At 48.0% G+C, this 24596-nt stretch overlaps 3 protein-coding genes and 1 pseudogene across 3 annotated transcripts; 1 reads left to right on the top strand and 3 right to left on the bottom strand.

The window, feature by feature from the left end:
* Positions 1–593: 593 nt before the first annotated feature.
* On the top strand, positions 594–1982 carry LOC123453685 (putative tripartite motif-containing protein 75). Its single transcript, XM_045131297.1, has one exon. It carries the CDS (start codon positions 594–596, stop codon positions 1980–1982), a length of 1389 nt encoding a protein of 462 aa, XP_044987232.1.
* Positions 1983–7207: 5225 nt separating this feature from the next.
* Positions 7208–8034, bottom strand: LOC123453713 (annotated as a pseudogene).
* Positions 8035–10276: 2242 nt separating this feature from the next.
* Positions 10277–11737, bottom strand: LOC123453684 (putative tripartite motif-containing protein 75). Its single transcript, XM_045131296.1, has 2 exons — positions 10571–11737; positions 10277–10282 (listed from the first exon to the last, which is right to left on the bottom strand). The coding sequence occupies exons 1-2, from the start codon at positions 11735–11737 to the stop codon at positions 10277–10279; spliced, it is 1173 nt and encodes a 390-aa protein (XP_044987231.1).
* An 8088-nt stretch (positions 11738–19825) lies between these two features.
* On the bottom strand, positions 19826–21236 carry LOC123453683 (tripartite motif-containing protein 60-like). The gene is given in 2 exon segments (XM_045131295.1): positions 19826–20488; positions 20490–21236. Coding segments are annotated over 2 exon segments (1410 nt in total).
* Positions 21237–24596: the final 3360 nt, after the last annotated feature.

Below are 24596 nucleotides of genomic sequence, written 5' to 3'. Positions count from 1 at the left end.
AATTCCAGGTCAACCTGGGCTAGAGTGAGACCCTACCTCGGGGGGGGGGGGGACTGTAAGTGTATATGTACATAAATGTGTGTATATATGTGTGTATGTGTGAGATTTGACAGAGAGGGAGAGAGAAAGAGCGAGGCACAGGTAGAGAGAATGGGTGCACCAGGGCTCCAGCCACTCCAAATGAACTCCAGAGGCATGCACCACCTTGTGCATCTGGCTTATGTGGGTCCTGGGGAATCGAACTTGGGTCCGTAAACTTCTCAGGCAAGCGCCTTAGCCACTAAGGGAGTGAAGGAATATTTTGTCCTCTTCCAGGAACAAGTAGGCACTTGCCAGCGGTGACTGCTGCTGACCCAAGGAGGTGCTGAGCGTGGCTTCGTACTCAGTCGGTTACGGAATCGGACTGAGACCAGCTGCAGTTTGGGTGGAACTCGACTGGACAGACTGTCACAGGGGCCAGTCACTTCCTGTGCTGTCAAGACATCACTCTGGCTACCGGTGCAATCTGAGAGTGAATCTGCTTGTCCCTGGAAGGTATCCCAGTGTCGGTCAGAAGAAAGCCCACTTCAGTGCAGGCCTTCTTTCCCAGCTGGATGGCGCTGGAAAAGGCCTTGGCCAATCTCCAGGCAGAATCCAAATGTCAGATCTGTCTGGGTGAAATGACAGACCCTGTCACGATCGAATGTGGCCACAACTTCTGTTCCACGTGCATCACGCAGTCCTGGGCAGATCTGGAAGGCAGGTTCCCCTGTCCCGTGTGCCGCTACCAGTGCCAGAAGAGCCCGCTCACGGGCAACCTGCAGCTGCGGCGGATCCTTGCCAGGGCCAGGCAGCTGCACGGGCAGCTGAGCAAGACCCAGGAGGAGAAGCCACAGTGCGAGAAGCACGGCCGGGCCCTGACCCTTTTCTGCGAGCAGGACCTGGAGCTGCTGTGCGCGCTGTGCCCGTGGCTGCCGGCCCACCGGGGCCACCCCGTGAGGCTCATCGAGGAAGCCGCCTCCCAGCACCGAGCGAGGCTCCACGGTTACATGCAGGCTCTGAACAGGCAAGTGGCGGAGCTTCAGGATGCGCTCGCCGCTCAGGCCCGACGCCAGGCGCAGCTGCAAGAGACCATGGAGAGCGAGAGGACGAAGCTGTGCTCCGAGTGCAAGCAGCTGAAGCAGCTGGTGGACCGGGAGCAGCAGGCGGTGCTGTCCAGGCTGGGGAGGGAGGAGCGGGAGATGGTGCAGAAGCTGCGCGGCTGCACGAGGCGGTTCGCGCAGCACGTGTCGGCGATGGAAGCGCTGCTCGCCGAGGCGTCGGAGAAGAGCGTGACGCCCGACGTGGAGCTGCTGATGGGCGTCGGGAGCCTCTTCCGCAGGTGCGAGGACGTGCAGCCCCCCGCCTTCTATCTCTTCAAGTTCACGAGGCACGGGTATTGCCTGCCTCCCCGGTTCTCCACGCTGCAGGCAATTAGACAGAAGTTTCGCGAAGCGATTACTCTGGATCCCGAAACGGCAGCTCCTCCCCTGCTCGTCTCCGGGGATAGGAAGTCCGTGCGCTGCTGCTTGAAGCCCGGGCGAGGCGGCCCCGGGAGCCCAGCGCGCCCCGAGCGCTGCGCCGCCGCCGCCGCCGCCGTCCTGGGCGCGCAGAGCTTCGGCGTCGGGCGGCACTACTGGGAGGTGCGGGTGGGCGACAAGGCCGAGTGGGCCGTGGGGCTTTGCAAGGACCCCGCTGGGGACGGGGACGGGCGCCCGAGTCGCCGCTGGGTGCTTCGGCGGCGGGGCGGCGCCTACGTGGCTGAGCACACGGTCTCCGTCGCGCTTGAGCTCGCCGAGAAGCCCAGCAGGATTGGCATCTACCTGGACTACGAGCTGGGTGTGATTTTCTTCTACAACCTGAGTGACAGGACTCACATCCATTCTTTCAGGGATAAGTTTTCAGAAGCACTGAGGCCTTATTTCCACGTTGGAGAGGATTCCAAACCTCTGTCCTTCCAGTGACAGAAGGATGAGCTCCTTGTGACATTGCTTTCCTCCTCTTCCCTTCCCTTGCCTTCCTCCACATCCCTTCCATCGCCTTTCCTGCCCTTCCCCTACCTTGTCCTAAAACTGACCATGCAGTCCAAAGTGGCCTCCAAGCCTTCTGAAAGCTGGGGATTTCTTCAGCCATCATGCCCAGCTAACAGCTTTTACGAACACTTCTATAACTTAGGCCAGTAAGGGAAATTTATGCTTTTCATTTTGTTTTAATAATGACAGGTGCTGTAGATTCATAGATGTGGACATCAACTGCCATGTGTTTCTGAAATTTTAAGAGTATAAAAATGTAATTTTAAGCAACTCAATTAGCCCAGTCAGCACATCATGGAACTCTGAAGACGGTAATTTTACAACTTTGAGCATGAGCATATTTGACTTGCCTACGTATGCATTTACCAGTTTCATTAGCACTTGAGACATTCCAGGTGATAGAGAACAAATCATCAAAATTGGAAAACCCAGCGAAAGTACATGCCTCATAGTATACAAATGTTAGTTGGGTCACGAGCTAAACACACCATGGTTATGCAGTTTTAACATAGGGGGGAAATCTAGTTGAAGGATGGACAGAAACTGCATCATGTGCAAACTTCTGTCAATTTTAAATACGTTTCATAATTGTTTAAATAAAATAATTACAAAAAAAATAAATATATAGTTTCACTGTTTTTCATGTTTTTCACCTTTGAAACTCCACTCTCCATCATATCCCCTCCCCCCTCTCAGTCAGTTTCTCTTATTTTGATGTTATCTTTTCCTCCTATTGTGATGGTCTTGTGTAGGTAGTGTCAGGCACTGTGAGGTCATAGATATCCAGGCCACTTTGTGTATGGAGGAGCACGTTTTAAGGAGTCCTACCCTTCCTTTGGCTCTCACATTCTTTCTGCCACCTCTTCTGCAATGGACCCTGAGCCTTGGAAGGTGTGATATTGATAATTCAATGCTGAGCACTCCTCTATCACTTCTCAGCACCGTGATGCCTTTTGAGTCATCCCAAGGTCACCACCATCTGAAAAGAGAAGGTTCTCTAACTAAAAGTGGGAGTAGTCTTAATTTATGGGTGTGAACATTGGGAGAAGTGCTCACCATGGGCTGGAGAGATGGCTTAGTGGTTAAGGTGCTTGCCTGCAAAGCCAAAGGACCCACACAAGCCAGATGCACAAGGTGGCACATGCATCTGGAGTTCGTTTGCAATGGCTTGAGGCCCTGGTGTACCCATCTCTCTCTCTCTCAAATAAATAAAAATGGGACTGGAGAGATGGCTTAGTCCCTGCAAAGCCAAAGTACGTAAGTTTGATTCCCCATGACCCATGACATAAGCCAGATGCAAAGTGATGCATGTATTTGGAGTTTGTAGTGGCTGGAGGCTGTGGCACACCTATTCTCTATCTTTCAAATGAATAAATAAATTAAAATTTTAAATTCAAAATTTTTAAAAAGTTCTCACTGGGCAGTTTGCTGAGCATAATATGTGCATTTAAGGCAGACACCAGCAGGTGTTACACCCTAGGGCTCATGACTTCCCTTTAATAGGTTTTCAGTATCAGGCATGTATTCCCTCTCATGGAGTGGGCCTCCAGTCCAATTAGAGAGTAGTTGGTTTACCCCATAACAGACATGCCACTATTGCTCATTTGGCCTGGTTGGCCAAACTTTAGGCTTGCAGTGTCCACTGTGGTTTATCTTCACTGATGACTTCTGTCTCCCATAGGACTGCATGCAGTATAGCTTTTTCCAGCTTTCTGTCAGCTAGTCTATTTTTTTTAAATATTTTATTTTTTTTTGCAAGCAAAGAGAGAAAAGAGGCAGAGAGAATGGGCATGTCAGGGCCTCTTGCCACTGTGAACAAATTCCAGATGAAGGCACCACTTTGTGTATCTGGCTTTATGTGGATAGTAGGGAATCAAACCCAGAGTGTTAGGCTTCACAAAGTGTCTCAACCACTGATCCAGCTCTCCAGCCCCTGCGTCTAGTTTTATGTGAGTGCTGGAAAATTGAACCAGGGCCAACAGACTTTGTAAGTGTCATTAGCCACTGAGCAATCTTCCTAGCCTAGGGGGTTGTTTTTAAAGACAAGATCTTGCTATATAGCCTAACGTTATATAAAAAAATGGCTAGAAGCTGGGCAGGGTGGCGCACGCCTTTAATCCCAGCACTTCGGAGGCAGAGATCAGAGGATCACCATGAGTTCTGGTGTATCTTTGAGATATAAGAGGTCTTTTGTTGGTGGGGGGAGAGAGAGGGTTTGACATAAGGTCTTGCTCTAGCTTAGACTGACTGGAATTCACTATGTAGTCTTAGGGTGGCTTGGAACTCATTCATGGCAATCCTCCTACCTCTGCCTTCTAAGTAGTGAGATTAAAAAGGTGTGTGCCACCATGCCAGGCATAAGAGGTCTTTTTATTTTTACTTTTTCATTTATTTGTGACAGAGGAGAGAGAGAGAGTGAGAGAGAGAGAGAATGGGTAGGCAAGGGCCTCCAGCCACTGCAAATGAACTCCAGACACATGTGCCACCTCATGCATCTGGTTTACAATAGGTAGTCTCAGGGTGGCCTTGAACTCTCAGCAATCTTCCTACCTCTGCCTCACAGTGCTGGGATTAAAGGCATACACCACCATGCCTGGCTCCTATTTTTTTATTTTTGGTTTTTCAAGGTAGGGTCTTGCTGTAGCCCAGGCTGACTTGGAATTCACTGTGTAGTCTCAGGGTGGCCTCAGGAACTCTTCCTACCTCTGTTTCCTGAGTGCTGGGATTAAGGGTATAGGCCGTCATCCCCAGCTAAGAGAACTGGTTTTTTGTTTGTTTGTTTCGAGATAGGGTCTCACCCTAGGTCAGGCTGACCTGGAATTCACGATGTAGTCTCAGGGTGGTTTTGAAATCATGTCAATCCTCCTATTTCTGCTTCCCAAATGCTGGGATTAAAGGCGTGTGCCACCACGCCCAGAAAGAGGTCTCTCTTTTAAAATGTTAGTAAAGCCAGGTGTGATGGCCTACACTTTTAATCCCAGCATTTGGAAGGAAGATAGAGGAGGTTCCTTGTGACTCTGAGGCCAGCCTGGGACAATGCTAAGGACAGATTGAGTTCCAGGTCAGCCTGGGCTAGAGTGGGACCCCCACCTCAGAAACAAAAAAGTAATAGTAATGGAGCCCAGGGGGCAGTTCAGTGATAGAAGGTGGTTTAGCACACATACTCGAAGGCAGGCCCAAGCAATTTCCCTGCCTCAGTCTCCCCAGGACATGGAAATAAAGGCCCAGGCAGAGAATCCTAGTCAATTAAGACAGAAAAACTGGCCTGGCGTGGTGGCACGTGCCTTTAATCCCAGCACTAAAGAGAGGTAAGAGGATCACAAAGTGGCACATGCATCTAGACTTAGTTTTCAGCGGCAAGAGGCTCTGGTTCTCTCCTTGCAAATAAATAAAAATAAAAGAACAAATGCTAACTAAATCTATTGTGGTACTTTTCTTTTTTCAAGTAAGGTCTCATTATAGCCCAGGCTGACCTGGAATTCACTATGTAGTCTCAGGGTGGCCTCGAACTCAAGGCGATCCTCCTGCCTCTGCCTCCCAAGTGCTGGGATTAAAGGCATGCACCACAATGCCCAGCTTTTTTTTTTTTTAAAGGTCTCATTCTAGGCCAGGCTGACCTGGAATTTACTATGTAGTGTGAGGGTGGCTTTGAACTCACAGAAATCCTCCAACTTTGAATCTTATTAAATTTTTATTTGAGAGAAAGAAAGAGACAGATATGTGCATGTAAGAGAATAGGCACACTAGGGCCTCTAGCCATTGCAAACAAACTCCAGATGCATGCATCTCTTTCGCTTTACATGGGTCTCGGAGAATTGAACCTGGGTCCTTATGGCTTTGCAGGCAAGTGCCTTAACTGCTAAGCTATTTCTCCAGTCCTGAATTTTTTTTTTTTCTTGCTTGTGGGATAATTCTTTTTTAATAAAGTGAGGTTTACATTGTTGGTATTTTTTTTAAAAAATGGCCATATGCAAGAAACAAACCTTTGAGGTTCAGAAATAGGGAAGTCAAGAAAAGCAGGCAACATGGACATGGGAGAGTCCAACGTCTGAGCAGGCAAAAGGACCCTCTGGAAGTACAAGCAGCTGGTGCAGCCACACCAGGATCAAGGGGCCATACAATGAATACAGTTCAGACCTTTTCATTTTAAACTCAAGTGTATCTTTAAAATGTTCTAGCACCAATTCAATGGTGCAAGCACAGGCATTATTCAGCCTAAGGGTGCATGGGATACTTGCTTTCCAAGCACACATGCTTGCTACCCAGCAGCTTCCCTGGCATGAAACACATAGTGTTGGATGTTGTCTGCACATTTGGCCTCCCCTCTTGACAACCAGTACAGGGCCATTCTAGGAATCAAATAGAAGGTACCACCTGAGACCCCAGTCTGAAGACCAACAGGCAGATTTTTGACCTTCGGTGGCATTTACATATAAATAGGCATAAATAAAGCCATCACGCACAATGAAGTCCAGGAGAACAAGGCTGCATAGCAGACATAGTGAAGGAAGTAGGGTAGGATAGATAGCTGTGCATGCCTCTGACTCTAATCCATCCCACTCTCCTGGAATGTGGAACATGATGGAGCGGAGCAGGGTCCCACACAAAACTGAAGAAAAATCCAAACACACGTACACTGTTGCCTCAGGAGTGTAGAAAAGATCATTACAAACAAAAAATTCCAAATTTAACCTTAAACCAGGTTTACTTTTTTAAGTTGTAAATGTTTCTAATATAGCAGCAAAGGATGTTTGTAGAAAAAATATACTTTTAAAAAAATAGTTGAAAAGATCTAAAGTATAAAAAGTTTAAAAATATATATCTTAAGTAAAAATATTGTCAAAACATAGAAAACTTAATTTTAGAAAGGTCATCTATCTACTTTAAAAAAGGACTGGACTCAGCTGTGGCTTGCCATCCCTATGTGACACCACCCTGACGCAACAGGGAAAATGAGCTCAGGGCTGTGAATGTCACCTGGTCCAGGCCCAAGAAGCCTTCAGTGAGCTCCAGTTCCTGGTGACAGCTTCTGTTCTGCCCTTCCCAGAGAGTGGGACAGGCCTAGCAGCTATAGCCCTTGCTAATAACAATCATCCCAAGATATTTTTAAAATCAACAAGTGAGCAGGAATGGGTTCCTGGCTGTGTGTGGGTGTGGGTACAGTACACGTGAGATGTTGTTTAGGATGCATGACCTTGTCCTTGTCAGGGGCCTTCCCCCTCAGGTCTCCACCAGAATCTCAACCACATGGTCCAGATCCGCCAGGTCAGACTTGCAGGTGGAGCTGGGAGGTGGGGCGGCTGCAGCAAAGCCCTCCAGCCCGTTGCAGATGCCCGGCTTGGTGCCACTCATCATTCAATACCGTGTCAATACCGTGTCCAGGTCGTAGTAGGAATTGTCCACATCTGAGAAAAGTTCCTCTACAGAGCTTGGATTTTTGTTCTCCAGCGTCTCAAAGATCTGGTCCAATGACTTCTGAAAGCTTCCTCTGTTTTCCTGAGGGCTGTCCATCTCCCAAAGGCTGGCTACTCTGAGGGTTCCTTGGCCCATGTGTTGAGTTGACTGTGGGAAGTTCAGAAGCTGGGCCTTGCAAGGGGCCTTCTTCCAGTTCAGGAGCAGGGTGCTCCCCATCCGGGCCCCTCACAGTGCGACATAGGATCTCTGTAGACACCAGGCGGTCAAGAGGTGCCGGTTCTGCGTTCTGGGGCACCATCCCATTCCACACACCATCCCGGCTCATCTCCTCTTGGATCTGCCGGACTGTGTTGGCGATGAGGACAGAGGGTCAGAGGTTGGGCTCCACCAGCATGTGACATAGTTGGAGCTTGACCAAGGACATGTCCAGAAGTGACTGCCGCTGCAGACTATAGGAAGGGACACTGGCAAAGCCCTCCCCACCTTCCTCCTGATCACATTTCCTCTTCAGACCTCGTGCAAACGTCATGTCCAGGCAGGCGGCTGCAGGGAGGCCGGCCTGCCCTCCCAGGAATGGCCGTGACCCGCCTGCAGGCGCTCCAACCCCGGCTTGGCTTGCAGCAGCCAAGGGAAATTCAGCTCGGGGCGGCGGCCAGAGGGGCCACGATGGGAGGGGAGGACGGCCGGGCGGGGCGGACGAGGGAGGGAGACCGAAGCGAGACCAAGAGGGCCGGAGGGAGAGCGCGGAGGGGAGAGCGGCGGGAGCGAGGACCGAGGCCGCTCCTGCTCCTGCTCACCGGGCCCGTCACTCGGACGCCTGCAAGAAGGCGACGGTGCAGGACGGCGGCGGAGGGAGGCCCGTCGGTCTTCGCCGCCCAGGCCTCAGGCGCCAAAGGGCACGCCACCGGTCGCTCACCTACGCTGCTCCACCCAGTCCTGAATTTCCTTCCCCCAAGGTAGGGTTTCACTAGTCCAGGCTGACCAGGAATTCACTATGTAGTGTCAGGGTAGCCACAAACTCAGCGATCCTCCTGCCTCTGGATTCAAGGTGTGCGCCACCACACCCGGCTCTGACTCTCCCTTCCAGGTTCTATAATTACAGGTATATACCCCCCCACCTGGCCCAACTTGTGCGTGGCTGGGATTGGGACCATCAGCCTTACGCTCAGGAAGCACTGTAGGACTCTGCACCGCAGCCTCGTGCATGCTGTGTGTTGACTCTTGACGCAGTACTCCATTACCCCCACCACACACCCGGCGACTTCCCTTACATGGGTGTGCATTGACACTCCCAGCTATTGGGAACATGAACACAGGAGCATCCCAGTTGTGACAGGCCACAGCTTTCCAGTCTCCCCCAGCAGCCAGGAAGGCAATGCTGAGACCCCATGGCAGGTGACCCCGCCAGCCTGGACAGAACAGGGCAGCTTGCTGCACCACCATCCCAGACTCCTGCAAGGCCGGCCCCGTCACCCATCCGAGCATAACAGCTGTCTCTCCACAGTCGGGGAGCCAATATCTCCCATGATAGCTCTGATGGATTATAATGTCACCCATGGGGTGGGAGGGGACTTGCCAGGCATGTGTGAGGTATTGAATTTGATTTCCAACACAAGGGAGGGACAATAGTTCCATTGACCTGTTTTCTATTAATGAATCAATATGGGCGTGATGTTTTTGGAGGTTTCTTCACTGAATCAATGTGTATTGTATACAGCATTCTTCTGTTTTTATTTATTTATTTTTTATTTTATTTTTTTTGGTTTTTCATAGTAGGGTTTCACTCTAGTCCAGGCTGACCTGGGATTCACCATGTAGTCTCAGGGTGACCTTGAACTCAGTGATCCTTGCCATCCAAGTGCTGGGATTAAAGGTGTGTGCCACACACCGGCTCCTTTTTGTTTTTATTAAGGGCAAAGTAGGGCTAGAGAGATAGTTCAGTGGTTAAGGCGCTTGCCTTGCAAAGCCTAAAGACCAGAGTTAGATTACCCAGTACCCACGTAAAGCCAGATGCACAAGGTGATGCATGAGTCCGGAGTTGCTTTGCAGTGGCTAAAGGCCATGGCATGCCCATTCAATCCACCTCTTTCTATCACGCTCAATCTCAAACTGTTTTGAACTAGGGTCTCACTCTAGCCCAGGCTGACCTCTAGAAAGGGTGGGAGAAATCCAGCTGGAGCTGAGCTAGTAGCCTTCCCGATTAGCTGACAGGAAGCTGAAAAGTGAGTTCGAGGCCACCCTGAGACTACATGATGAATTCCAGGTCAGCCTGGGCTAGAGTGAAACCCTACCTCCAAAACACAGACGCACACACACAAACACACACACACTCACACACACACACCTTGGAAAGAACTATGCTACATGCAGCCCTTTGGAAGAGAAAAGGCCTCAACAGTGTTAAACAGCAGTGGACCCTGCAAGCCTTAAGATTGGCCAGACAGGCCAAATGTATCAACTGGTGCAATAGTGGCGTGCCTGTTTTCTGGAGAAGCCAGCCACTCTTGCCTGAACTGGTCTACATGAGACCTGACCTTAAAGAGAAAATAAACTGGACATAAACAGGAAGCTTAGGGAGGAGGATGACTGTGAGTTCAAGGCCAGCCTGGGTTAGAGTGAGATCCTACCTTGGGGGAAAAAAAAATGGGATATGAAGCAAATTACTCAAAGTGACAGGTTGTGGGGAGAGCAAGGTGGTTGGTTACCAAATAGATGCAAGGAAAAACGAGATGGAACTTTTAGGGAGATCATTGGGTTTAGGGGAGTTCCTGCCTTCCACTTGGGCTGTAGAAGGAGCACCCAGGCTGCTGTCAACGCTGCGGAAAAAAGCGAGAATCCAGGACCATTTCACACAGCAAAGTGCAATTAGAACCTTTATTACCAGTACCCTCTAAAAACACCACACAGACGACAGTCACCCAGGCAGTTCATTCCCCCTTGACAATGCTGATGCTAAGAGATTTTGAAGAACATTCAATAGAGAAAAAAGGGACAAGGTCTTCTGTAAATGTGTCCGTAAAAACACACAGACAGGATCTACTGTTCAAATTATAAAAGGCTACGTCCCCAAGCTCAGAATCCAGAAACACACCGACCCGGCTCACCTCCCCTACCCCGGGCACGTTGGTGGATTGTTGGATCTGCCAGCTGCCGCCGTCGCCCGGAGCCGTGAAACCGCCCAAGCGGACCGACTGGTAGCACACACCCACGCGCCACTTCCCCGAGCCGCGCACCTCCACCTGCCAAAAGTATCTCCCACTTCTCAACGCCTCCCGAGCCGGGACAGTTACATAGTAAGGAGGCAGGTCAGGGGATGCGTTTGTTTCCTCTGCTAATTTCATACTTTTCCGATCTTCGGAGATGACAACGTCAGGGGGCACATTTTGAACGTCCAATGTCACGTCTACCTGAAACGTGCTGATCAATTTTTGCAGGCTACAATAATGTGGAGGGAAACGGCAACTCTCCTTTCTTAACTCGTATGAGAAAACCTCCGGCACTTGTATGCTTTCGTAGGTATTGATAATACATCCGGCAGTTCTCAGGAAATCCATGTCTGCTTGCAAACACTTCTCTCTGATATCACTCACCATATTCCTTATTGTGGCCACGTGGGCAGACAGGAGGTTTCTGTTTTCCTTTAGTTTTTCTTTAATATCCTTCTCGTCAAGATGTAGCCTGGCCTGCATTACATCTTCTTCCCTATCCAAGAACTGCTTAAGTTCTTCAAATTCTGATTTTAACGCCTTCTTCCAATTTCTCATATTTAACCTGATCTTCATAGATCTAAAAACCTGCAACTCACACTGTATTTCAATCTCTTTGATTTGCTCCTGCAGACGTTCGGCGTAGCCTTTTAGCTTCCTCCTGTATCGCATGGCCGCTTCTTTGATGGGCAGCGTGTCATGATGCTGGTGGTCGGAGGAGAGCCGGCACTGGGGACACAACAGCTCCAGGTCCTCCTCACAGAAGAGGTCTAGGGCCTCCCCGTGCTTCTCACACAGCTGCTTCATGTTGTTCTCCGAGGCGGGCAGCTGCTGGATAACACTGACCACCTGGCGTAACTGAGTGTTGATCCTGAGTTGACCACTGCAATGGGAGAAGCAGGTGGGACAGGGAAAGACTTCCTGTAGACCTTCCCAGCACTGGCGGATGCAGGAGTAACAGAAGTTGTGGCCACACTCAGTGGTCACGGGGTCACTCAAGTAGTCCAGGCAGATGGAGCATCCGGCCTCTGCTTGGAGCTCGGCCACGGAGAGCTCATTGGCCATCCTCGGGAGCTTGGAAGTGAGGGGCTGGAGTGCGCGCCCTCCTGGAGGCTGGCTCCGCCGCTGCCACACACGGGGCCCTGCTTGCCAGTGATTCTTTCTCTGTGTGGGCAAATGGTCAGGCACTCCTAACCCTGTGCTGCTGGGCCACGTTCACACCAACCCAAGATTGGCCACTTAGTGTCCTTTGTTGGGAGAAGGCATGGAAATAGACAACCAAGGAGGGAATTCCAGACTGGAACACCGGACAGGTCAATCAACAGGGTTTCTGTTAATATCAGCAAAGGAGAAACAAGTGTTCAGCAAAACAATAAAGAACCTACATAGCAGGCTGGAGAGATGGCTTAGTGGTTAAGGTGCTCGCCTGTGAAGCCTAAGAACCCAGCACTAGGGAGGCAGTGGTAGGAGAATTGCCATGAGTTCAAGGCCAGCCTGAAATTGCACAGTGAATTCCAAGTCAGCCTGGGCCAGAGCAAGACCCTACCTCAAAAAAAAAAAAAAAAAAAAAAGTATGGGGCTGGAGAGATCGCATAGTGGTTAACACACTTGCCTGAAAAGCCAAAGGACTCAGGTTCCGTTTTCCAGGACCCATGTAAATCCAGATACACATGGTGAGACATGCATCTGGAGTCTGTTTGCAGTGGCTAGAGGCCTTGGGGTTCCCCCACCCCCTCTCTCTAATAAATAAATATTTTTAAAAATATTTTTCAGTTGGTCATGAAGGCACACGCCTTTAATCCCAGCACTTGGGAGGCAGAGGTAGGAGGATTGCTGTGAGTTTGAGGCCACCCTGGAACTACAAAGTGAATTCCAGGTCAGCCTGGGCTAGAATGAGACTCTACCTCAAAAAAAAAAAAAAAAAAAAAACCAAAAATTTAATTCAATTAAATAAATCTTTTGTCATCAAAACAAATCCATAAACACATCCACACACACAAATTCACAGATAAGTATAAGATAGAATGATATATAAAACATGTACAGGGGGAGCTGGAGAGATGGCTTAGCAGTTAAGGCACTTGCCTGCAAAGCCTAAGTACCCATGTTCCACTATCTGGATCCCACATAAGCCAGACACACAAGGTGATGCAAGCACAAAGTTGTACGTGCACACTTAGTGGCACATGTGCCTGGTGTTTGATTACAGTGTCTAGAGGCCCTGGTGCACCAATTCCCAGCTTTAAAAGTCCAGTCTGTTGGTCTTACCTTCAAAAACAGTATGACCGGGCATGGTGGCGCATGCCTTTAATCCCAGCACTAGGGAGGCAGAGGTAGGAGAATTGCCATGAGTTCAAGGCCAGCCTGAAATTGCACAGTGAATTTCAAGTCAGCCTGGGCCAGAGCAAGACCCTACCTCAAAAAAAAAAAAAAAAAAAAAGTATGGGGCTGGAGAGATGGCATAGTGGTTAACACACTTGCCTGAAAAGCCAAAGAACTCAGGCTCAGTTTTCCAGGACCCATGTAAATCCAGATGCACAGGATGGCACATGCATCTGGAGTTGGTTTGCAGTGGCTGGAGGACCTGACACTCCCATTTTCTATTTGCCTCTCCTTCTCTCTCAAATAAATAAAATTTTAAAATTAATTTAAAAAAAATTAAAAACCAAGTATGGAAACTGGGGAGATTGTTCAGTAGTGCTTGAGAAATCTGCCAACCCAGGTTCAATTCCCCAACCACCTACATAAAGCTGGATTTGTTTGCAGCAGCAAGAGACCCTGGTGAATACACACACAGTCGAGCAAATCAGTTTTAAAAAATTAATCTTTTTAAGCCTGAGCTAGAATGTGACCCTACCTGGAAAAAACCCAAGGTTTTTTTTGTTTTGTTTTGTTTTGGGTTTTTTTTTTTTTTGGGGGGGGGTGGGGTTTCGAGGTAGGGTCTCACTCTGGTCTAGGCTGACCTGGAATTAACTCTGTCATCTCAGGGTGGCCTTGAACTCATGGCAATCCTCCTACCTCTGCCTCCCAAGTGCTGGGATTAAAGGCGTGCGCCACCATGCCCAGCTCCAAGTATTTTTAATGTTATATATGCAGATAAGATTAGCAGCATGTATCTAATCTTTAGAAACATAATGTAACTTTAATTTAGGGACAGGAATGGAGGTAGGTGCTTGCCTATCCAACACTTCGGAGGTGAAGGAAGACGGTTCAGAGTTCGAGGGCAGCCTCAATTGCATACTGAGTTCCACATCACTTTGGACTATATGAGAAGTTGGGGTTAGGGATGCAGGTTAGCCAGAAGATAGCTGGGAGCAATAGCCCAGTGGGAGAATGAGGCTCTGCGCAGCAAGCCCGGAGTTTGATCCCCAGCAGCATATAAACAATATGGTGGCACAGGCCTGGATTTACAGCACTTGGAAGGTAGAAAGGGGATCAGGAGTTTGAGGCCAGCTGGGTGTGGTAGCATAGGCAATCATTTAATCCCAGCACTCAGGAGGCAGAGGTAAGCAAATTGCTGTGAGTTCACAGTCAGCCTGGGTTACAGTAAAACCTTACCTAAAAAAAAAAAAAAAAACAGCCAGGTGGCGCATGTCTTTAATCACCGCATGCGGCAGGCAGAGGTAGAAGGATCTCCAAGAGTTCGAGGTCACCCTGAGACTACATAGTAAATTCCAGGTCAGCCTAAGCTAGTGAGACCCTACCTCAAAAAAAAAAAAAAAAAAAAATAGGGGCTGGAGACATGGCTTAGCAGTTAAGGTGCTTGCCTGCAAAAGCCAAAGGACCACAGTTAAATTCCTCACAACCCACATAAAGCAGATGCACAAGGTGGCGCATGCATCTGGCGTTCATTTTCAGTGCCTGGAAGACTTGGTGTGCCCATTCTCTCTTATTCTACCTCTTTCACTCAAATAAATAATAAAAATAATTTAAAAAAAAACTCAAAATACCCAGGCATGGTGTTGCACACCTTTAATTCCAACACTTGGGAGGCAGAGGTAGGAGAATCATTGAGTTCAAGGCCATCCTGAGACTACATAGTGAATTCCAGGTCAGCCTAGGCTAGAGTGAGACCCTACCTTGAAAAAGAAAGAAAGCAAGAGAGAGAGAGACAGAGAGAGAGAGAGAAAAATAAATAAATAAATAAATATTGGCAATTTAGGACCAGCTAGCATAAATGGGTAAACAAAATTTGATAATATATTTACCTGGGTGCTCTTTTGTTTTAACCTAACTCATTCCTTACATGTAGGTTAAATCTTTTCAGCATTTGGGATACTGGCTCAGCAGAACCCAGGAAGATAACTTTGTAGTATCAGAATGTTACCCAACTGTATATTATTTACTTTATTGGAAATATGCTAAACAGTGGTCAATGGATTTATATTTGAAAAAAGTGCACTGGGCTGGAGAAATGGCTCAGTGTATAAATACTTGCTGAACATGCTTTAGCACCTGAATTTTAGTGGCAATTAAATTTTTTTATTTCAACTTTATTTATTTATTTGTCAGAGAGAATGGGCATTCCAGGGCCTGTAGCCACTGTAAACAAGCTCCAGATCCATATGCCACTATGGGCATCTCACCAGCTAGTAAACCAAAATAAATACCAAAAAAAGAAAAAATGCTCAGTTCCAAAGAGCCCTTATTTCATATACCAGTTAAAAATCCTCAGGCTGGGCTGGAGAGATGGCTTAGCGGTTAAGCACTTGCCTGTGAAGCCTAAGGACCCCAGTTCGAGGCTCGGTTCCCCAGGTCCCACGTTAGCCAGATGCACAAGGGGGCACACGCGTCTGGAGTTCGTTTGCAGAGGCTGGAAGCCCTGGCGCGCCCATTCTCTCTCTCTCTCCCTCTAACTGTCTTTCTCTCTGTGTCTGTCGCTCTCAAATAAATAAATAAATAAAATTAAAAAAAAAAATCCTCAGGCTTAGCCAGACATGGTGGCGCATGCCTTTAATCCCAGCACCGAGGAGGCAAAGGTAGAAGGATTGCCGTGGGTTCGAGGCCACCCTGACACTACAGAGTAAATTCCAGGTCAGCCTGGACTACAGGGAAACCCTACCTCAAAAAAACAAACAAGAAAAAAAAAAAAATCCTCATCTCTGGGAAGATGGTTTTAAAGTTCTGAAGTTAAAAGCACCTGCTTACTGCTGGTTCAAATTCCAAGCCAACAACATAAGCCAAATGTTAAAAAAAAAAAAAGCAAAGAAAATGAAGAAAGGTACACAAAAAGTGTCTGCTGTTCATTCGCAGCAACAAGAGGCCCTTACACACAAGTGCAAATAAATTAATTTTAAAAATTCCTCACCTTATTGCCACGAGTTCAAGGCCACCTGAGACTACATAGTGAGTTCCAGGTCAGCCTTGGCTACAGTGAGACTCTGCCTCGAAAAACCAATACATAAATAAACGCTCACCTCCTTCTGTGGTTACCTTCACCTCGCTGGAACAAACCACTCAACCCAAAGCAGCTGACAAGGAGAAAAGCGTTGCTTCTGCTTGCAGTCTCCGCAAGTTCACTTAAATTTAAGCAGAAGAGCTGGGAAGCTGGCTTACTTAATACCCAAAGGCCCACCCCCAGCAGTGCATCTCCAGCAAGGGTCAAGCTCCCAAACTGCCTCCAGCTGGGGAGCAAGCAATCAAAACACACGAGCTTACAAAGGAACATCTGACTCAAACCACAACTTCTGTGCTCCTGGGCAACCAGCTACAGCTGAGGGTCCCTATGACATCTTCCTTCTGTAAAACTTGGTAGAATAGTTCACAGCAGTAATCACATTTATCAGGATTTTTTTTTGCTTTCTTTTTCTTTTTTTTTTTTTTTTGTTTGTTTGTTTTTTGAGGTACTGTCTCGCTCTAGCTCAGGCTGACCTGGAATGCGCTATGTAGTCTCAGGGTGGCCTTGAACTCATGGTGATCCTACCTCTGCCTCCCGAGAGCTGGGATTAAAGGCATGCGCCACCACGCCCAGCTTGTTTTATTTTTTGAGGTAGGGTTTCACTGTAGCCCGGGCTGACCTGGAACTCACTGTGTAGTCTCAGGGTGGCCTCAAACTGGAACTCATGACAATCCTACTTCTGCCTCCCATGTACTGGGATTTCAGGCTCGCACCACCACTCCCGGCTCCTTGAACTTCTGATCCTCTTCTCCTGTCTCGGGTGCTGGAATGGTACCCATGTACCTCCATATCCTAATTGAAAGTGCTAGGTATCAAACTCAGGGCTTCATTTAAAATAAATAAATATATATTAAATATTTTATTTATTTATTTGACAGAGACCGAGGTAGAGAATGGGCATGCCAGGGCCTTTAAGCCACTGCAAACGAACTCCAGATGTATATGCCACCTTGTATATCTGGCTTATGTGAGTCCTGGAGAGTTGAACCAAGGTCCTTTGGCTTTGCAGGCAAATGCCTTCAATGTTAAGCCATCTCTCCAGCCCTTTTAAAAATATTTTATTTTGCCGGGTGTGGTGGCACACGCCGTTAATCCCAGCACTCGGGAGGCAGAGGTAGGAGGATCACCTGAGTTTGAGGCCACCCGGAGACTACATAGTGAATTCTAGGTAAGCCTGAGCTAGAGTGAAAACCTACCTCAACAAGCCAAAAAAAAAAATTCTTAATTTGCAAGGAGACAGAGAACAGGTGCACCAGGACCTCTTGCTCCTGCGTATGAACTCCCGAAGCATGCGCCACTTTGTGTATCTGTCTTTACATGGATACTTGGCAGTCAAACCCAAACTGTCAGGCTTTCAAGCAAGTATCTTGAACCACTGAACTCTCTCCATCCCAAACTCAGGGCTTCTGCCATGTTAGACAAGCATTCTACCAACGGGGCTACCTCACCACTGTTTTTCTTTGTTTTTGATTTTTCGAGGTAGGCTCTCACTCTGGTCCAGGCTGACCTGGAATTCACTCTGTAGTCTCAGGGTGGCCTTGAACTCATGGTGATCCTCCTACCTCTGCCTCCCAAGTGCTGGGATTAAAGGCGTGCGCCACCACGCCCGGCTACCACTGTTTTCTTTTAAAAAAAGAAAAAATTTGATACAGAAATAGGCAGGTAGAGAATGGGCGTGCCAGGGCCTCCAGCCACTGCAGTGGAACTCCAGATGCGTGTGCCCCCTTGTGCATCTGGCTCATGTGGGTCCTTTGTCTTTGCAGGCAAACCTTAACCATCTCTCATCACTAAGCCATCTCTCCAGCCCCGACTGGTTTTTGGGGTTTTTTTGATAGGGTCTTCAGCTCAGATCACTTCAATTTATTATGTAGCTAACTCCTAATCCTGCCATTTCCACCCACACTCCCTCCTCCCATATTCTGGGATCACGGGGGGGGGGGGGTGTCAACAGGGCATTTGTTGTATGTTTTTTTTTTGCAGGCAGAGGGACAGAGAGTGAGCATGCCAGGACCTCCAGATGTGTGGTAATAGGGACTTGAACCCAGTCATTATGTTTTGCAGGTAAGCGCCATAACTGCTGAGCTACCTCTCCAGCCCATGGACTTTGTGCTAGGATTAAAGGCTTAAATTTTTTTTGTTTTTCGAGGTAGGGTCTCACTCTAGCCCAGGCTGGAATTCACTATGTAGTCTCAGGGTGGCCTTGAACTCACAGCCATTTGCCTACCTCTGCCTCCGGAGTGCTGGGGTTAAAGGCATGTGCCACCATGCCCAGCTTTCATTTTGGATTTATTGTTTTGGTTTGACTTTTTTAATTTTTTATTTTATTTATTTGAGAGTGACAGACACAGAGAGAAAGACAGATAGAGGGAGAGAGAATGGGCGTGCCAGGGCCTCCAGCCTCTGCAAACGAACTCCAGACGCGTGCGCCCCCTTGTGCATCTGGCTAACGTGGGACCTGGGGAACCGAGCCTCGAACCGGGGTCCTTAGGCTTCACAGGCAAGCGCTTAACCGCTAAGCCATCTCTCCAGCCAGGTTGACTTTTTTTTGTTTGTTTTATGAGGTAGGGTCTCACTTTAGCTCAGGCTGACCTGGAATTCTCTATGCAGTCTCAGGGTGGCCTCGAACTCACAGTGATCCTCCTATCTCTGCCTCCCGGGTGCTGGGATTAAAGGCATGCGCCACCATGCCCTGCCTGGTTTGACTTTTTAAGGTAGGGTTTTGTATAGCTCAGGCTGACCTGGAATCCACTATGAGGTCTCAGGGTAGTCTGGACCTCATCTTGATCCCCCTACCTCTGCCTCCCAAGTGCTGGGACTGAAGACAAGACGTGTGTGTTCCCGTAGGATCTCTAACTCTAGCCCAACTGACCTGAAATCCTGCAAATCATGTAGTCTCTACCTCGGCCTTTCAAGTGCTGGAATTAAAGGTGTGTGTTACCATGCCTGGCCTGGGTCACCTTTGTTTTTTTAAATATTTATTTGCAAGCAGAGAGAGAAAGAATGGGCTTACCAGGGTCTCTATCCACTGCAAACGAACTGCAGATACATGTGCCCCTTGTGCATCTAGCATACGTGGGTCCTGGGGAATCGAACCTATGTCCCTTGGCTTTGTAGGCAAATGTCTTAATCACTAAGCCATCTAAAATCTTTTTTTGTTTTTTAAATTTGAAACAGGGCCTCCTTCTAGCCCAGGGTGACCTGGAACTCACTCTGTAGCCCAGGCTGGCTTTGAACTCACAAAGATCTCTTATCTTAGCCTCCCAAGTGCTGAAATTAAATGTGCGAGCCACTAGTCTTAGCTGAACGCTTTTCAAAGTGTTACTATCCTGGACCTTTGATTCAATTTATATGAAGTTCAAGAAGGGAGCATGCCCACCCTTTAGGGACAAATCGTAGTGCCTAAACAGAAATGGTGGTAACAGAGAGTGACCAGAGGTCACAGTACTTTCTTCCGTAAAAACATTTTGAAAGCCAGTCATGGGGGCACAAGCCTTTAATCCCAGCACTTGGGAGGCTGAGGTAGGAGGACCACTGAGAGGCCACCCTGAGACTACATAGTGAATTCCAGGTCAGTCTGGACCACAATGAGACCCTACCTTGAAAAAAATATATAGAAATAAATAAAAATAAATCAATAAATCCATTCTGGTTTCCACTGGTAAAACTTAGATTCCAAACATGATGAGATTAAAAAGGAAAATATAAAAAAAATTACAAGATTTTTATTGGCTAAATTAGCCCTAAAACAGAATAATTTATATTCCTTCATGATCTGGTATGGGTAAGATTTTAAGAGGTACAGAATTTAATCCAGTATCAAAATAGGGACAAATGGCATTGCTGAAACCATCATTAAACCTGTAGATGAGAGAATTATTATTCCTATCGTAAAAGGAGACTTCACCTAATTCATAGTCCAAAAAAATGCCAATCTTACTGGGCCACGCTGCAGGCATTCCCTGCATTCTCATGGGGCCAAATGCGACATGCTCAGTCCTGGAGTACAGTCCAATGGCCCAAAGGCCTTCAACAGGCGAGGGGTGATTCTGCCAGGTCCTGGGAAAAGAGTCTTCACACACACCCACAGTCCACTCATGTTTGCTCCCCACTTCCACCTCCCAGTAATGACGGCCAGAAACGAACTTCTCAAAGCCCAGGATAGAAGGGCAGAAAGTAAACCTCTGAGGGCTATCAGAGGTATGTTGTTTGTCTGTAGTAAAGTGCACGATTTTTCTGTCCTTAGAAACTACAAGCTGAACATGGGCTGTGTCGAAATCAAAATGCACATCTGTTTGAAATCGCTCGATAACTCTGTCCAGGCCAGAATACAGTGGAGGGAGACTGAATCCGTATTCCTTTAAGCGGAACGAGAAGACTTCGGGACGCCTCAGGTTTCGATGCCGGTGATAGATGCTCCTGAGCGCGGGTCAAGAGCACCGCGTTGGAACGCAGGCCCTTGTCCCGCAATTCCCCCAGGAGGTGCTTTAATGTGGAAGCATGGTCTGAAAGACTGGCAAAGCTCTCACTAAGCTTTGATAAAATGCCCAACCCTTCAACTTCCATTTCCCTCAGCCTAGCCTCCCACTCATCCTGTAAAAACTGTCTAACCTGCTCGAATTCAGAGTATATTGCTTCCTTCCTCTGCTCTGCCATCCTCCCCAGCTCCAGCAACTTGCTGCCTTGCAGGACTATTATTCGTTCAACCCGTTCCACGTTATTTTTCAGGGGCTCGATGCTGCTTTCTAAAATTTTCCTGTGGTAAGGGGCCACTTTCTTAATGCGGCAAATGTGATGCCTCTGGTGTTTGACGGAGACGGAGCACTGGCTGCATAAGACCTGCTGGTCCTTCATACAGAAATGGGTGAGAATCTGCTGGTGCTTCTCGCAGACCTTCGGACTCTTCCTCTTGCTTCCTCGGATCTTCAGACTCCTGGCTATTTCAGCCAGGTTACGGAGCTGGCGGTTCCTCCTGAACTTCCTCTGCGAAAAGCAAACTTGGCAGACAGGGCATGGAAAAGCACCCTTTAGACCTTTCCAGGACCTGCTGAGGCAGGCATAGCAGAAGTTGTGTCCACAGCTAATAGTAACTGGGTCTTTGAGGTAATTCAGGCACAAGGGACAGCCGCACTCCTCTTGGAGGCTCTCCAGGGCTGTCTCGAACTCCATCAGCACGTCAGCGAAGGTGGGGGGCGGTGGGAAAAGGCGACGTTCCCTTGGGAGGGTCTGCCTCCCCGAAGATCAGGATCCAGTGAGGGGTGCTAGCCCTTCAAGGCTTGCAGAAGGGCCAGTGGTAAGTCTCACTGGCTTGACTTGCTTATACTCACTGAAGTCTACCACTTCAGCTCAGCACAATTCGAAGTTCGTCACTGTCACGGGTTAGCTTATCAGAACAGACGTTTAATGATTTTCTTCAAGGATGCAGCCCATAGGTCTAATGGACCAATAATTCCTATGGATGAGAAAAGATTAAAAATTTATTTATTTTTCTATCTCTATCACATCTTCCAAGGCTCAAGGTCTATTGCGGAAGAGGTGGCAGAAAGCATGTAAGAGCCATAGGAAGGGTAGGACTCTTTACAACGTGCTCCTCCAGACACAAACTGGCCTGGATATCCATGACATCACAGTGCCTGACACTACCTACATAAGACCACCATAATAGGAGGAAAAGATCATGACATCAAAATAAAATGGAGACTGATTGAGATGGGGAGAGGATATGATGGAGAATGGAGTTTCAAAGGGGAAAGTGGGAGGATATTATCATGGGATACTTTTTATAATCATAGAAGATGTTAATAAAAATTGAGGAAAAATCTGAAAAGAAAAACAATTTATTTTTCTTTTTGATTTTAAGGTAGGGTCTCCAGACCAAGCTGACCTAGAATTCACTAGTCTGAGGGCGGCTTTGAACTCACGGTAATCCTTTTACCTCTGCCTCCTGAATGCTGGGATTAAAGGTGTGTGCCACTGCACCTGACTAAAAAAAAAATCATTCATTTGAAAGCAGAGAAAGATACACAGAAAGAGAGAGAATGGGCGCACCAGGGCATATAACCATTGCAAATGAGCTCCAGATGTATGTGCCACTTTGTGCATCGGATTTACCTGGGTACTGGGGAATCAAACTTGGGTCCTTAGTCTATGCAGACAAGTGCCTTAACAGCTAAGCATCTCCACCCAAGAAAAGATTTTTTTTTTTTTTTTTTTTTTGGTTTTTCGAGAGAGTCTCACTCCAGCCCAGGCTGGCCTAGTATTCACTATGTATATTCACTATGTAGTCTCAGGGTGGCCTCAAACTCAGCTACCTTCCTACCTAACCCAGTAAAGTTCATAGATTCACAAAAAAAAAAAAAAAAAGAATAGAAAAACAAAAGAAGGTTGTCCATCAGTCGCAGGGGTAGCCAGCGGGTACAGCTGAGCTCACCACATGGACGGCAGAGCTGGGGTGGTGGTGCAGGCCTTCAATCCCAGTTCTCAAAAGGCTAAAGTGGGATGGTCCAGGTCAGTCTGGGCTCCAGAGGAACCTCCAAAAACAAGAAAAAGAAGGCTGGATACCGGGCGTGGAGGCGCACGCCTTTAATCCCAGCACTAGGGAAGCAGAGGTAGGAGGATCGCCATGAGCTCAAGGCCACCCTGAGATGACAGTGAATTCCAGGTCAGCCTGGGCTACAGTGAGACCCTACCTCGAAAAACCAAAATAAATAATAAAAAACTACTGGGCATGGTGGCCCATGCCTTTAATCCCAGCATTTGGGAGAATGAGGTAAGCAGATCACTGTAAATCTGAGGTCATCCAGAGCTAGAGTTCTTACCTTGGAAAAAAAGAAAAAGGAAGAACAAAACAAAACCAAAGACAGTAAATCTGTAATCCCAGTGCTTGGAGGCTGAGGCAGGAGAGTTGTGATGAACATGAAGCAAACCTGGTCTACATAGTAGAAGGTTGCATTATACATATGGAGACCCTGTCTCAAAAAAACACTATTAAGGGGCTGGAGAAATGGCTTAGCCGTTAAGGCATTTGCCTGCAAAGCCAAAAGACCCAAGTTTGATTCCCCAGAATCCACGTTAGCCAGATGCACAAGGGGGTGCACACATCTGGAGTTCCTTTGCAGTGGCTGGAGGTGTGGCGTGCCCATTCTGTCTCTATCTTTCTCTGTCAAATAAACAAATAAATAATTTTTTAAAAATCAGCCTGGGCTACAGTGAAATGTTATCTTGAAAAACCAAAAGAGAGCTGGAGAGATGGCTTAGCGGTTAAGCGCTTGCCTGTGAAGCCTAAGGACCCCGGTTGGAGGCTCTCCAGGACCCACGTTAGCCAGATGCACAAGGGGGTGTACGCGTCTTGATTCATTTGCAGTGGCTGGAGGCCCTGGCGCGCCCATTCTTTCTCTCTGTCTGTTGATGTCAAATAAATAAATAGAAATAAACAAATTTAAAAAAAGAAAAAAATTATATATATATACACATATATACACACACACATTCTCACACATATACATAAGCATGCACACATACATATATATGTACATTAACCATAGCTCTGTACAGGACCTGAATATACATAGAATGAATAAGCACTATGAAGGGGATTTGCCAGATTAATTCACAAGGCGCAGGCCGGGGCAGTGGAACAACAGCGGTCTGCAGAGCCAGAGAGCCCCGCAGCTTCTCAGCGCACTATTAAGGCCGGGTACTTCTGCAGTCCCCCGCTGGCACTGAAGGCGCAGGGCGATGGGCGCTGGGCACCGCCCGTGAGGTTCGCACCCGCAGATGGAGGATGTCTGCACCCGCAGGTGGCCAGGCGGATCTTCCGCCACCGCCGGAAGGGTTGCCCACTCAGGGGAACCCTTTCCTCCTCCCACCACCCAAGAGGGGCCTGCCCCAGGCTGACCTGGAATTCACTATGTGGTCGCAGGCTGGCCTCAACCTCATGGCAATCCTACCTCTAAAGGTGTCCCTTGCCCGGGGGAGGGGAGTGGGGCATTCCTTTAATCCCAGTACTTGGGAGGAGGCAGAGGATCGCCATAAATTCAAGGATACACTGAGATTACATAGTGAATTCCAGGTCAGCCTGAGCAACATTGTAACCCTACCTCAAAAAATAAATAAACCGGGCGTGCTGGCACACGCCTTTAATCCCAGCACTTGGGAGGCAGAGGTAGGAGGATCGCCATGAGTTCAAGGCCACCCTGAGACTCCATAGTGACGTCCAGGTCAGCCTGAGCTAGTGAGACCCTACCTCGAAAATCAAAATAAACAAATAAAACAGGGCATGGTGGCCCATAATTTTAATTCTAGCACTTGGGAGGCAAAGGTAAGAGGGCTGCCATGAGTCAGCGTGGGCTAGAGTGAAACCCTGCCTCAAAAAAAAAAAAAAAAAAAGATAATGGGCAGGGTGTGGTAGCCTGGGCCTTTAGTCCTGGCACTGTGGAGGCAGAGGTAAAGGATCTCTGTGAGTCAGAGGCCATCCTGGGACTACAGACTGAATTCCAGGTCAGCCTAGGCTAGGGTGAGACCCTACCT

This window comes from Jaculus jaculus, chromosome 12 (assembly GCF_020740685.1).
Source record: "Jaculus jaculus isolate mJacJac1 chromosome 12, mJacJac1.mat.Y.cur, whole genome shotgun sequence".
Taxonomy (NCBI): Eukaryota; Metazoa; Chordata; class Mammalia; order Rodentia; family Dipodidae; genus Jaculus; species Jaculus jaculus.
The sequence above is the reverse complement of the archived record's forward strand: the minus strand, read 5'-3'. Positions and strand labels throughout refer to the sequence as shown.